This window comes from Meles meles, chromosome 8 (genome assembly GCF_922984935.1).
Source record: "Meles meles chromosome 8, mMelMel3.1 paternal haplotype, whole genome shotgun sequence".
NCBI classification, from domain to species: Eukaryota; Metazoa; Chordata; class Mammalia; order Carnivora; family Mustelidae; genus Meles; species Meles meles.
Genome location: NC_060073.1, coordinates 2,527,655 through 2,540,000, shown reverse-complemented (window position 1 = coordinate 2,540,000; position 12,346 = coordinate 2,527,655). Strand labels below are relative to the sequence as shown.

Genomic DNA, 12,346 nt, shown 5'->3' with positions numbered 1-12,346 from the left:
TTCCACATGATCTTATCAGTAGAGGCAGAAAAAAATCATTTGACAAAATCCAACATCCATTCATGATTTAAAAAGAAAAACACTCTCGTCAAACTCGGAATACAGGGTACTTCCTCACCCTGAAAACCCTACAGCTAACAGTGCTCTCAGTCATTCGGTGAGAATGAATGACTTCCCTCTGAGGTCAGGAACAAGAGGATGTCTGCTCCCACCGCTTCGATTCAGTATTGCAGTGGAGAGTCTAGCCAGAGCAACGAGGCAAGAAAACACACACACACACACACAATAAAAGGCACCCAGTTTGGAAGTAAAGAAGTAAAATTACAGACGGCATGGTTGCCTAAGCAGAAAATTCTACCAGCACTAATAAATGAGTTTAGTTAGGGTGCCAGGGAACAATATCAGTGTGCAAAAGCCGATTGTACTTCTACATACTTGTGCTGAACAATTAGAAATTGAAATAAAGTTACCATTTATAATAGAATCAAATTTGTGAAATACTTAGAACAAATCCAGTGAATGATTTCTACAACTTTTACACTGTGAGCACAAATTACTGCCAAGAGAAATTAAGAACACTTAGGACATATACCATATTTATTACTCAGGAGACACAATGTTGTTAAGGTGTCCGTTTTCCCCAGGCTGATCTATAAATTCAACAAAATTCTGGTTAAAACCCAAAGACACTTTTTGGTAGAAATTGACAAAATGATTCTGAAATTTATATTCAGGAACCTGGAATGGCCAAAATGTTACTTAAAAAAAGAGAGAGACAAAAGGTGTAGAACTTGTATCTTATTTTAAGACTTATTAAGCTCCAGTAATCAAGACAACGTGGTATCAACCTGCAGGGAGACACACCGATCAACAGGACAGAACAGAGTATAGGACTAGACCCACATGTATATGGACGACTGATTTTCCCAAAAATGCATGGAGCTAATTCAGCGAAGAATGCAGGGTCTTTTCAACAAATAGTGTGGGAACAACTGGACCTGTATGTGCACCAGAAAAACCCTTGGTTCATACCATATTCCATATACTCATCTGTATTCCACACCGAGAGAAATCATAGCAGAAAAGCTTTGAGTTCAGCGTGTGTTTCTTAGATATTACACCAAAAGCATAATCCACACACACACACACAAAGGGGTAAATCGGACTTCTGGGACATTAAAAACTCCTGCTTTTCAAAGTACACGCTGAAGGAAACAAAAAGCCAAGCCAGAGACCGGGGGCAAGTCTTCGTAAAACATATCCCTGGTGAGAGACTTGTACTGGGAATACACAAAGAATTCTCAAAACTCAAAGATGAACAGCTCAGGGGCCTCTGGGTCGTTCAGTGGGTTGAGCATCCGACTCTTGATTTCAGCTCAGGTCAGGATGTGGGGGGTCCTGGGACTGAGCCCCCCATCGGGCCCTGCACTCAGCATGGAGTCTGCTTGTCCCCTCCCCCGCCCACTTGTGCTCGTTCTCTTTCTCTCAAATAAATAAGTAAATAACATCCTAAAAAAAAAAAAAAAGATGAAGAACTCAGTGAAAATTTGGCAAAACATGTGAACAGACACTTCACCAAGGGGGACATGGGGGTGGCGAATTAGCACCCAAAGCAATGCTCCCCGCCCCTGCTCGTCAGTAGGCTACAGGTCAAAACCCCCGCGAGATGCCCTGTGCACCTGCTAGAAGGGCTCCCACGAAGAAGACTGGCCACGCCACGCTCACGAGGCCGGCGGAACGCTAGCCGAGTGTGCAGTCTTGCTGGGAGCTAGCCTGGCGGATTTTTTTAAAAGTTGAAGTGCTCCTACGTTCTGACCCAATCATCTGGCTTCTAGGTATTTTACCCAAGTGAAATGAAAGCGTAATGTCCATGCCCCGACTTGTAGGCAAATATCCACAGCAGCGCTATTTATGATCACTCCCGACCGGAAAGAACCCAAATGTCCATCCATAGGTAAATGAATCTGCAAAGTGCGGGCCTTTGGCGATACAAAGAAAGGCACTGTGGATGCAAACAGCAGCACCAACGAATCTCCAGGTAATTATGTCGGGGGGGGGGAGCCATAGACAAAAGAGAGCGCACCCCACAGCATTTACACAAAATTCCAGAGTGCAAGCTCCTGTGAGGACAGGTCCGAGCGGGGCAGCGTGGGGAGTGGGGGGAAACGTTTAGGAGCGTCAAATACTTTTGTTATCTTGACTGCGCTGACGGCAGCGTGAGTGTGTCCACACGCCGAAAGTTCTCACACTGCGTGCCTTTTAGTCAGTCTGACTTTGTTGCACACCGATGGCGGCTCGATAAAGCTGTTCGGGAACGAAGTGAGATGACTGGAAGCAAATGGCTTATCCAGGAGGGAGGGAGGGCCGTTGGGAGGAGGGCTGCGCAGGGTGCGTCTTGTGGACCCTTCTCTTTATGTATTATTTGGCAGGGAGGAAGGGGACAGGCGTGGGCTTCAAGAGGGCCACTCACCGGAGGTCTGGCCGGAGGCGTAGAGAGAAAGGACTCCTTGGTTGGCCAAGTGCAGGGCGGGCACGTTGAAGGTCTCAAACAGGATCTGCGGAGAAGGAACGGGAAGCAGTGGCAGTCAGGCCAGTGGACGGAAGAGCTGGGGGGTCTCCCCTAGGTCTAGGACACACGGAGCCCATCTGCAGGGGCACTTGGCTCCCCCAGAGAGCCAGACGCGGAGTCAGGGCGCAGGAGCTCTGCGGCGCTGTTTCCCAGCCTGTAATGTGGGCTTGCATCCTTCCCCGGGACCCCACGGGCCAGACCTAACGGCCTGTCACGGGACGGAGGGGCTGGCATGGTCGTCTGGGCCACCACGTTATCACGACGCAGCCGATGCTGAACTCCCAGTGCCTCTGTGGAGTCACGTTGCCCCCCTCCGCGCTTTGGTTCTCTCTGCTCCTAGAGGACAGGCAGACGTTACACGAATCCCGACGCTCGCACACGGGATGATTTACTTGTTTTATGATACAAACCGCAAACTACCAGTTACGGTGTGTTACCTGCGCACCCCACGCTTAGTCCACACACGGCTTGGTCAAGAACGCGGTCTAGGTACTGACCGCACACAGGGCAGAAGGCGCGGGCGGGGAGACACAGCCTCGCTTCGGCTGCCCATGGCATCCCCCGATGTGTGGACATTGTCCATAGCTCGTCCACACGGGAGACCAGGGGACAAGAATGTTAGGGAGGTGGTGGCAGGGGCGGAAGGCAGGGCACTGCCTCCGTGAAGTTGGCGGACGAGGGATTGATTCTCCCGCAAGATGGGGACGCTGGGGTCTAGAAGACTTCGAAGTTCTTCTTTTTTTTATTTGATTTATTTATTTGACACAGAGAGAGAGAGAGAGAGAGATCACAAGCAGGCAGAGAGGCAGGCAGAGAGAGAGGAGAGAAGCAGGCTCCCCGCTGAGCAGAGAGCCCGATGCGGGGCTCGATCCCAGGACCCTGAGATCATGACCTGAGCCGAAGGCAGAGGCTTAACCCACTGAGCCACCCAGGCGCCCCTCAAGGTTCTTCTGATGGGGGGACCAACACACAGTCCCTCGGACAACTGAAGAGCGAACTATATCAGGTACAGCTCCACGCCTGTCGGGCAGGGCCACCAAAGGGCTGCACGTCGGGACAGGGTGTCAGCCAGCTGGAGCTGTCAGGGAGATCTGATGGACGGCCAGCGGGTGCTTAGCTGGGTTTGGAGGGATCCCTGTGGACTGGCTCTTGGGCACGGGGACTGTCCCTCATTGTTCGGTACCCAGTTCTAGGGCAAGTAGGGCAGGTCTACCGTGGCCCTGGAGGGGGACAAGACCAGCAGGGAAGGGGTTGGGGTGTGGGTTGCTCAAGAGGTGAATCAACGGCCCTCTGGCAAAGACCTCGAGACCCAGGAAAGACGGCATTTTAGACAATGTTGCACGGAGCTGGTCCACCCCGTGTGTGCGACTCGCTGCTGGGGACACTGAGTTCGTGTCTGGGGGCAGCTGTCTGTGGGGCTTGGGGATTTACCCAAGAGAAGCAAAAATACGTGTTCACGCAGAGACTGATTCCTGCCTATTCACACCGGCATGAGGCCGGAGGTCACAGAGCTTGGAAGGGTCTTCAGGGATCCTGCGGTCAGACGTCCTCGTACAAATGAGAGCACTGAGGCAGCGCCTACTGAACGCTTGAGGGCACGGAGCTCCGTGACGCACTCTCCAGCCCATCGACTCCTCCGTGACCGTTACATCCTTCTGACAAGGAAATTAAGACGCCACGGGGAGGAATTCGCCCAAGGTCACACAGGCTGGGAAAGCGGGGCCGGAATCCGGCTCCTCCCTGTACCGCGGGCTGCTCCCCTCACCGGCTTCTCTGCTGGGACTCGCCGCAGACATCCTGCTAATGCATTTACTCCCGGAGAAGCCGCCCTGCCCTTCTCAGGCTGCCGCAGCTTCCAGGAAGCTGCCTTCCACCTTCACGCAAGTCCCACCTTTCTAGATCATTCTCTGCCCTGGGCTGTAGTCAGAGGCTCCCCTGCCCTAGGTGACCCACAGGGTTCCACCCACGGGGACCCCGGAAGGTCTGAGGGAATCAGGAGAGGGGATGTCCCTGCTCCCTCCCTGCAGCTCCCTCCAAGGCCACAGCTCCTGGCAGAGGCCCTCCAGGACTCCGAACCAGTCATGGCTCTGCCAGGTTTAGGGGACAACGGCTCCTCAGCACGGGCCCAGAACTCCGCAGGAGCTCCCGTCGCTGTGTTGAAACGTACGCTCACCTTTGTATGTAATCTTTTCAGTCAAGTCTCCCCAGAACTGCCCCATGTGAGGGTCCCTCGGCTTTCCTGCTGGGATCGTGATGTAATTAGGGGGTGAATCAGAGAGAGTGAGGGCAGAAAGGCCGGCAGGCACTGGGCCCAGGAGAGGTGGGGAAGGGCCAGAGACAGGCTGTGTGGCCCATGCAATATTTTGTGCGAGGGTTAATTTTAGGTGTCAGTTTGACTGGGGCATGGGGATCCCAGACGTGTGGTCAGTCATCATTCCGAGGGTGTCTATGAGGGTGTTTGGGGGTAATATTAACATTTAGATGGACAGATTGCTAATGCCTATTACTCTTCCCAGGGTGGGTGGGCCTCATCCAATCAGTTGAAAATCAGATTAGACCAGAAGGCTCCAGCCTGTGGACTCACCGTGCACAGCCTGGGGCTTGTCTGTCTCCATAACCACAGGCACCAGTCCCTTAGACCACGTCTCTTTCTATGTCTGTGTGTGCGTGTGTGTGTGCGTGTGCGTGTGTGTGTGTGTCTGCGTGTGTGTGTGTGTGTGTGTCCCACATTCTGATTCTCTGGAGAAACCTAAGACAGTTTGGGATTCGCACATCCCCCTCCTGCAGGGAACAGCCCTGCTTCTCTCTTGTTCCCCCAGCTCATTGGGTCCCTGATGGGCACATGTGGTCTCAGACTGGATTCCTGCCGGTTCAAGGCCGTGGGCTTTGTGCCCCTGTCCATGTGGAGCCCAGCAGTGGCCCACTTCTGTGATCTCCCGGTCTGTGTGCAGAGGAAGATTCATTGGCCCCCTCCGGGCTTTGTTTGAAATGAGGCAGGCTCACACCTGTGCCCTGATGGCCGGTGCTCTGTTTCTGGGCCACGGAGCACGCCTCCTCCGCGTGCAGGTGGGAGCGTGGGCCCTGGCCTGCCCTCTGGGTCGCTGCTCACGGCAGGAGATGCCGCTGGGCTCCAGGGGCTCTGGGCCAGGTGGTGGAGACTTGCTGCTTGCTTAATTAGTTCGCGGATGTCCTCATTAGTTGTAACTGGAACCTGGACAGACAGCAGCAGCCCCTCAGCCCCCTCCCCACCTGGACCCACCCTCCAGCCCTAGGGAAGACTCTGCAGCCTAAGGGAGGACACCCTCCTTTTCCACCCGTCTGTCCTTGACGACCTCTGAGAACAAGTTCAGTCCAGTTCAACCTGGGCTGTCCGTCCACGCTTACCACCAACCCCTTCCTGCAGAGCGGGCCCGGGGGAAGCTGGGAGCTCTGGAGTCAGGGTCGGACCTCGGAGCAGGCCCCCCAAGGGGCAGGACCCAGGGTGAGGCTGCGAGGTCAGGCCTTGAGGTCAGACGCTGTGGGTGCCCCAGCCTGCTGCCCTGCAGACTCAGCCCTAACACTTTGGTTCCTAGACACTCCCGGGTCTCCATCTGTGCAGCGGGACTTGAACTGCCCTGCCACAGCCCAGCCGTCAGGTCGAACCGAACAAGTCACATTGAACTCCTCACCCACGGCTGCCCCTTGGCGCACTCTCCCAGGTGGCCGTCATGCTCATCGCTAACGTCAAAGGGGGCAGATCTGTCCCCTGTCTGCCTCTCCCCCAGCAGAGAGGGGACGCCCCGAGGGCATCCCGAGGCTCAGGAGGGGGCCCGAGCCGCTTCCCTCTCCGGCCCTGCCGCCCAGCACCCAGCCCCTTGCCTGTGACATCTTCTCCTTGCTGGACGTCGGGTTTGACGGCGGCTCAGTCACCAGCAGAGGATGCTGCTCGGGGGCGATGCAGAGCGCCTGGTAGAAGGAGTGATGCCAAACCTGCGGCGAGAGACGGCGACACGGTGTTGTGAGCCCCGGCTCAGCTCCTGCGGGGGGCAGATCCTGTCTACACTGCAAGCGGCTTCTGCAGTAGCAGACGTAACTGTGGGGTTCGCTGTGGGGTTCACGGCAGGAAAGACAGCACGGCTGCGGACAGGACACGGATTCTCCGCTGTGCACCGTCCTTGAGCAGGGAGGGAGCAAACAGTGATGCGCGGACACGAGCCCCAAGGCACGGCAGCGCGGACCGCGGCAGCAGGCGTGTGCCACGCCAGCGACTTGGCTTTACGAGCCGCTTCCTCATCTGGAAGATGGAAAATGTTCCCTTCCTCCTGGAGGATCATGAGGACATCACTGACCACCAAACAGGACATTTGTTTCCTGTGGTCGCCATGACTAGTACCACAGCCCAAGCGGCTTAAACTACAGGAATTATTGTCTCCCAGCCCCGGAGGCGGGAAGTCAGCCGGGCCAGGTTCTCCTGAGGCCTCTGTCCTTGTGTGTGGACAGCTGTCCTCTCCCTGAGTCCTCACAGGGTTGACCTTCTGTGGGCATCTGTGTCCTCGTGTCCTTTTCTTAGAAGGATCCCAGTCAGATCACATAAGGTCCCATCCTAGTGACCTCATTTTACTTTAATTGCGCCTTTTAAGACCCCATTTCCAAATACAGTCACATTCTGAGGTGCTGGGGGTCAGGACTCCAACGGAGGGAACTGGGGGACACGGTTCAGGCCATAGCACTCAGCAGAGCGCTTGACGCACAGTAGGTGTTCCGGAAGCAACGATTAGTTACTCTGGACGAAGGTCCTGCCTGCCTCTAGGGAGGGAGGCTCCATGAAGAATTGAAAACAGAAGTGAGGGACGCCCTCCCTGGGGGAAGTTCCGAGGGGGGGAGCGTCTCAGGAAAGGGGGGCCTGGGGCCGGGCCACGAAGCACAAATAAGATGGCGCCTGGCCAAACAGCAACAGCCAGAGGGGTGGGCTCGTGGCTGGACATCTAGCCGCTGACGGACGGGAGCAGGGACGTGGCAGGATCAGATGGAGGAGGGGCGCTCAGCGTGCTGTGTGGGGGTGAACTGAAGGGCGAGGTAGGAGGAGGGGCCCCACGGGGAGGATCGTTGCAATGATCCTGGTATTTGGGCCAGAACAGAACCAAGGGCCGGAACCAGCTGAAGATGCGCTGGACGTCCGTTCTATAGGGCTCAGCGATGGGACAGGGTGGGGAAGGATGGGTGGAAGCCACAGCCCAGGTGGCCGGGGTCCCACGAGCTGGTGGGCTACACACTCCAGACGTGTCTACACCGCTTCAGTTTCTGCATCCCCGCACACTCCTGGAGGGCTGCACGCCCACAGCCGCCACCTCAGATGCGCAGATAGGAAGAGCGTCTGGGAGAGACCCTCCCACAACCACCCTCCAAGACGGCCCCCAGGGACACACGCCTCCCGACATCCAGCCCCTGCCGGACCAGGGCTGGCTTGTGTCACCTAGAGAGTACGGCAGAAGCGAGGGCATGTGGCCTTCAGGGCTGTGGCGTACAGCTGTTGAGCCTTCATGTCGACCCACTCGATCGTTCCCTCTGTGGGAGGCCAACCACTGGGCCGTGAGGACATTCAAGTGGCCCTGCAAAGCATCCCCAAGGAGCACCACCTTCCCGGCAGCACGGAACGCCACCTTGGTCACGTCTTCTCCGGCCCCGGTCGAGCCTTCAGATGCAGGGGTCCCATGCGAGCCCTGACTGCTGCCTCACGAGGGACCCCCAAGCCAGAACCACCCAACAGAGCTACTGCTGAATTCCTGACCCACAGCAACCGTGAGAGGTACTAGGCGGCCATCAGTGTTTTAAGCCTCTGAGTTTCGGGGTGGCTTGTTATGAGGCACAGAAAGTTAATCTCTCTTCCCAGGGAGCACGCGAGCTTCAACCATAGACGGAGACCCGGATCAGAACCTTCAGATCCTGAGACAGAGTGGTCCAAATAGCCACACTCATTACACGCGTACTGTGCCAGACTAAGGCGTTTTATTCTTACAGTAAAATGCACATACCATAAAATCTGTCGATCTGACCGTTTGAGGAAGTGTACGCTTCCCCGGCATGAAGCACTTCCCATGGCCACGTGACCGTTGCCACCTTCTGTCTCCAGGAGTTTCTTACGGTGCTCGACTAGAACTCTGTCCCCCTTAAGCCCTAACCCCCCATACCCGCTCCCCCAGCCCCCGGCACCCACCGTCCTGCTTTCTTTTTCTATGAATCTGCCGACTAAGGGTGGGATCGCACGGCGTTTGTCCTTTTTTTGTCCGGCTTATTTCACGGAGCGTCGCATCGAGGTCCAGCCATGTTGTCGCCGGTGTCCAAACGTCCTTCCTTTTCAAGGCTGAGTGATAGTCTGCCGTACGTATCCAGCCCGTCCACCCGTCCGTCTGCCAACAGGCACCTGGCTTGTTCCCGTGTCTTGGCTGTGGTGAGTAACACCGCACTGACCATGGGTATGAAGATGTCTCTTCCTGTCCTTGTTTTCAGTCCTTTAGCTTTTGGAAGAACCACCATACAGTGTCCCACAGAGGCTGCACCGTTTTACATTCCCACCAGCCGTGCACAAGGTCCTGAGGCCGCCACTTGCCATTTTCTATTGTTGCTGTTTTTTAAATGGCCGTCCTAGGTGTGGAGTGGAGCAGGGATTCCTTGTCCATTATTCCTTTAATCCTGGCACGAGTGTGATGCGCAAGGAAGAATTAGACCCCTTTCTTACAGATAAGGAAACACAGGGCCAGGGAGGAGGGTTCCTTTCCCAAAATGACACAGATAGTAAGTCACGGAGACAGGATTCAGGCTCGGGGGTCTGACTCCCCAACCCGTGTGGTCAGGAGCATGATGTAGTAGCTGCAGGGACGGAGAGAGCCCCGGAGGCCGGGACACTCCCCTCCCCAGGCTCCAGGGCAGCGGAAACGCCACCGAATGTCCTGGAGCTCGTCCCCCTGCCACAGAAGCTGAGCCCACCTTCTCCATGTCGTCCCAGTTAGTGATGGTCGCCCGGGAGACGGGATACTGCAGGTTAAGCTCCCCTCGCCTTTTCTGAGCCTCGTCTCCGATGAACCAGTCGTCCTCTTCCATCCCCACCAACAGATTCTGAAAGACACAGGCCAGGACAGATGGGCCGTCAAGAGCGGCTCCCTCCACGCAGCGCCCCTGCACTGCTGCACGTGCGTAGGGCCTCGGAGCCCTGATGTCCCACGGGGGGCCGTTCCAGGTCACAGCACTGGCTGCCGTGGCCTCAAGCCTGAACACAATTTCAAGATGCCCCTAAGAGGTTTTAGCAAATGATCTGCAAGGTAGGAGTGCCCCCAAGGACGCTCGCCTTATCCGCTTTGCGGGGGCGTCACCTGAGTGGGGGGGGGGAGGCTGCGGAGGAAGGGAAGGGGTTGGGAGGGACACCAGCTTCTACCCGTGCTCTGGAAAATTGGCAGGGGGAGAGTCTGCGGGTTCACTGACTTCGTGATTGTTGAGGAAGACGGACCCGGCGGCGTTCATGGCCGAGGAAACCACTTATTCTGTCCTCAGCAGGGGGGTGACCGTCGGGCCATGTGTAAGTCTGCGTTGACCAAGAAGCAGACACCAGCCCAGGATGAAAAGCGCGGATCGTAGCAGGGAACATGCCTTTGTGAGGGGAAACACGGACGGTGCCTGCCGGGCCTGGGACAGGCAGCGGGATGGCTCTAGGTCCGAGCCCGGTCTCAGTAGAGGGTGCGGGATGTGCATTCTAGAAGGCTGTGAGGGTTAGCACGGTGGCCGGGAACGCTAACTGGTCACTCCTGCCAGGAGCCCCACGTTCCCCAGAAAGGGGTCTGTCGGGGCGTCCCTGCCACACTCCGGTGTTGGCGAAGAGCGTCCCGCAGGGAGCGTGGCCTCGGCATCGGGCTGCGGTCCCGCGGTGCTCTCAGGTGGGATGGGTTTCAGGGAGGGGCCCATTTTGGAGGTGGCCACAGCTCACGTGCACCCACCTCTCGTGGTGCGGTTTCCTCTTTCAGGCAGAAGGGCTTGGGCTGGGGGAGAAGCACTAGCCAGGGGACCCAGGCCTGCTCTGAGCTCCGTCTCCTCTCTGTCAGATGGCGACGACGTCCGCCGTCCCACGCTCCCCTAGACGGTGCTGTCGGGGAGCGACTCAAGGAGGCCACTGATGGGAATGAATTTGGAACAAGAAAGGACAGGCTTTTCCCTGCTGGCCCGCCTCGGACATTTTCTGGGCTTGCGGCAGCCTGTGGGTCTGCCTCTCCGTGGCCGTGGGGCTCCCTCGAGGGGTCTCATGTCCAGCCTGCCACCGGCCTGGAGGGCAGGGGAGGGGCCGGGGAGCCGCAAGTCCCCCGGAGCATCCCATCGCATGCGGACTCCTCTTAGAGACAGAAACTCACCTCCTGCTGCCCAGGGGCGGGCCCCAAGGCCTGGGAGGGTGGCAGCCGAGGGGTTCACAGGACCCAAAGCCAAACAACCCCGGCCCCGAGGTGCAGGTGGGTCGTTTTCTGCACTGGAAATCCACTGTGGTCACGCGTGCCTACCCTGCAAGGAATCTGGTCTTTCTCCCTGAGACTTTATGCTTGATCCTATGTGCGGCCTCTGTTGTGTCTAGTCCCGCCTCCCACTCCTTGCACGGTGAACAAGGAGTTTTTCCTCCCCCGGGGCTGTGGTGCAACAGCCAGCTCTTGGCCCGCAGAGCAAATGATCACACCTGCCGGGGCAAGAGGTGCCACGCCAAGGATTGCAACAGAGGGACTGACTGTGGCACTGGGCACCCCCGAGGTCGAGGCCACTCACGTTGTGTCGAAGTTTCCCGAGGATGGTGGGGAACACGGCCCGGGGGGCCTCTGTGCCCGAGAAGCCCACCTTGCTGAAGCCTGAGCCGTAGTCACAGACGAGAGGCACGTTCATGGCGTCGTGTGCGACCCGGGCGGGGCTGCGGGAGACACAACATGGTCATTCGTGCCATTTGCGAGGTGCTTGACCGAGGGGCAGGGGCTGGGCTAGGGTGGACACAGGTTCCTCCCTCATGGCACGGCGGGCGTCTCTCTAAACCTAGCGCGGGGCCCCGCCGGGGCCAAGCCACGGTCCGGGTGCTGAGGGCAGGTATCCACCATGGTGTGCGGGCGGCTGCCTGGGAAGGCAGGGCTGGGGGGCCGGCTCCCGGGCTACAGAGCTCCCGCTGGGACTCGGCCTCTGCTGGTTTCTGGCACAGTCCATGACCTGCTTCACGGGGCGCCTCCTTTCCCATTCACTGAGCCAGAGGCTTTGGGCAGGGAGACCCCGGGAGGAGCCGGTGGCCCTGGTGGTCACTGCCGGCTCTCCCTGTGCCCCCCACCCCGAGATCCCACCTCTCCCAGAGACCCTGCTGGGCTCCTGGCCCCAGGGTGAAACCTACCCCTCCCCTCCCTTTGCTTCCAGACATCTCCCTTCCGTCTCTGCAGGTCTGGAAAGCAGGAGAAGGGGAGAGAAGAAAGTCACGGGCCCCCCCAGCACTGGCAGCTGCCCTGTTACGTTCCGATAGTCAGTGCAGATCTATCATCTGCTGGATTTGAAAACTGATTACCCTCAGAATAACCAAATCCATTCTCTCTTTGGAATACAGCATTTTAACGAGACCTTTACCATCACAAATATTTTTGTCCTTTCAAGGCGATTTTCATTACTTTTCGGGTAGAGAACGTCTGTATATACATTCATTGTGGCAATAAGAGCTCAGTGTGGGGGAGGAGAAAGCACTTCCCAGACCCTACGAATCGCCCACAGCCGTCGCGAACACGGGGTGCTTGCCCTTGCCGTCCT

General features: G+C 57.2%; 1 protein-coding gene across 1 annotated transcript in view; it reads right to left on the bottom strand.

Annotated features, from left to right (window-relative positions):
- LOC123948111 (actin-85C-like) overlaps positions 1–11,455 on the bottom strand; it is a 23,202-nt gene extending 11,747 nt beyond the window's left edge. The window contains exons 1-4 of the mRNA XM_046014581.1: positions 11,342–11,455; positions 9,533–9,661; positions 6,428–6,538; positions 2,471–2,555 (exon numbers count right to left, since the gene is read on the bottom strand). Of these exons, the coding sequence (XP_045870537.1) occupies positions 2,471–2,555; positions 6,428–6,538; positions 9,533–9,661; positions 11,342–11,455 (439 nt within the window). The remainder of the gene's footprint in view (positions 1–2,470; positions 2,556–6,427; positions 6,539–9,532; positions 9,662–11,341) is intronic.
- Positions 11,456–12,346: the final 891 nt, after the last annotated feature.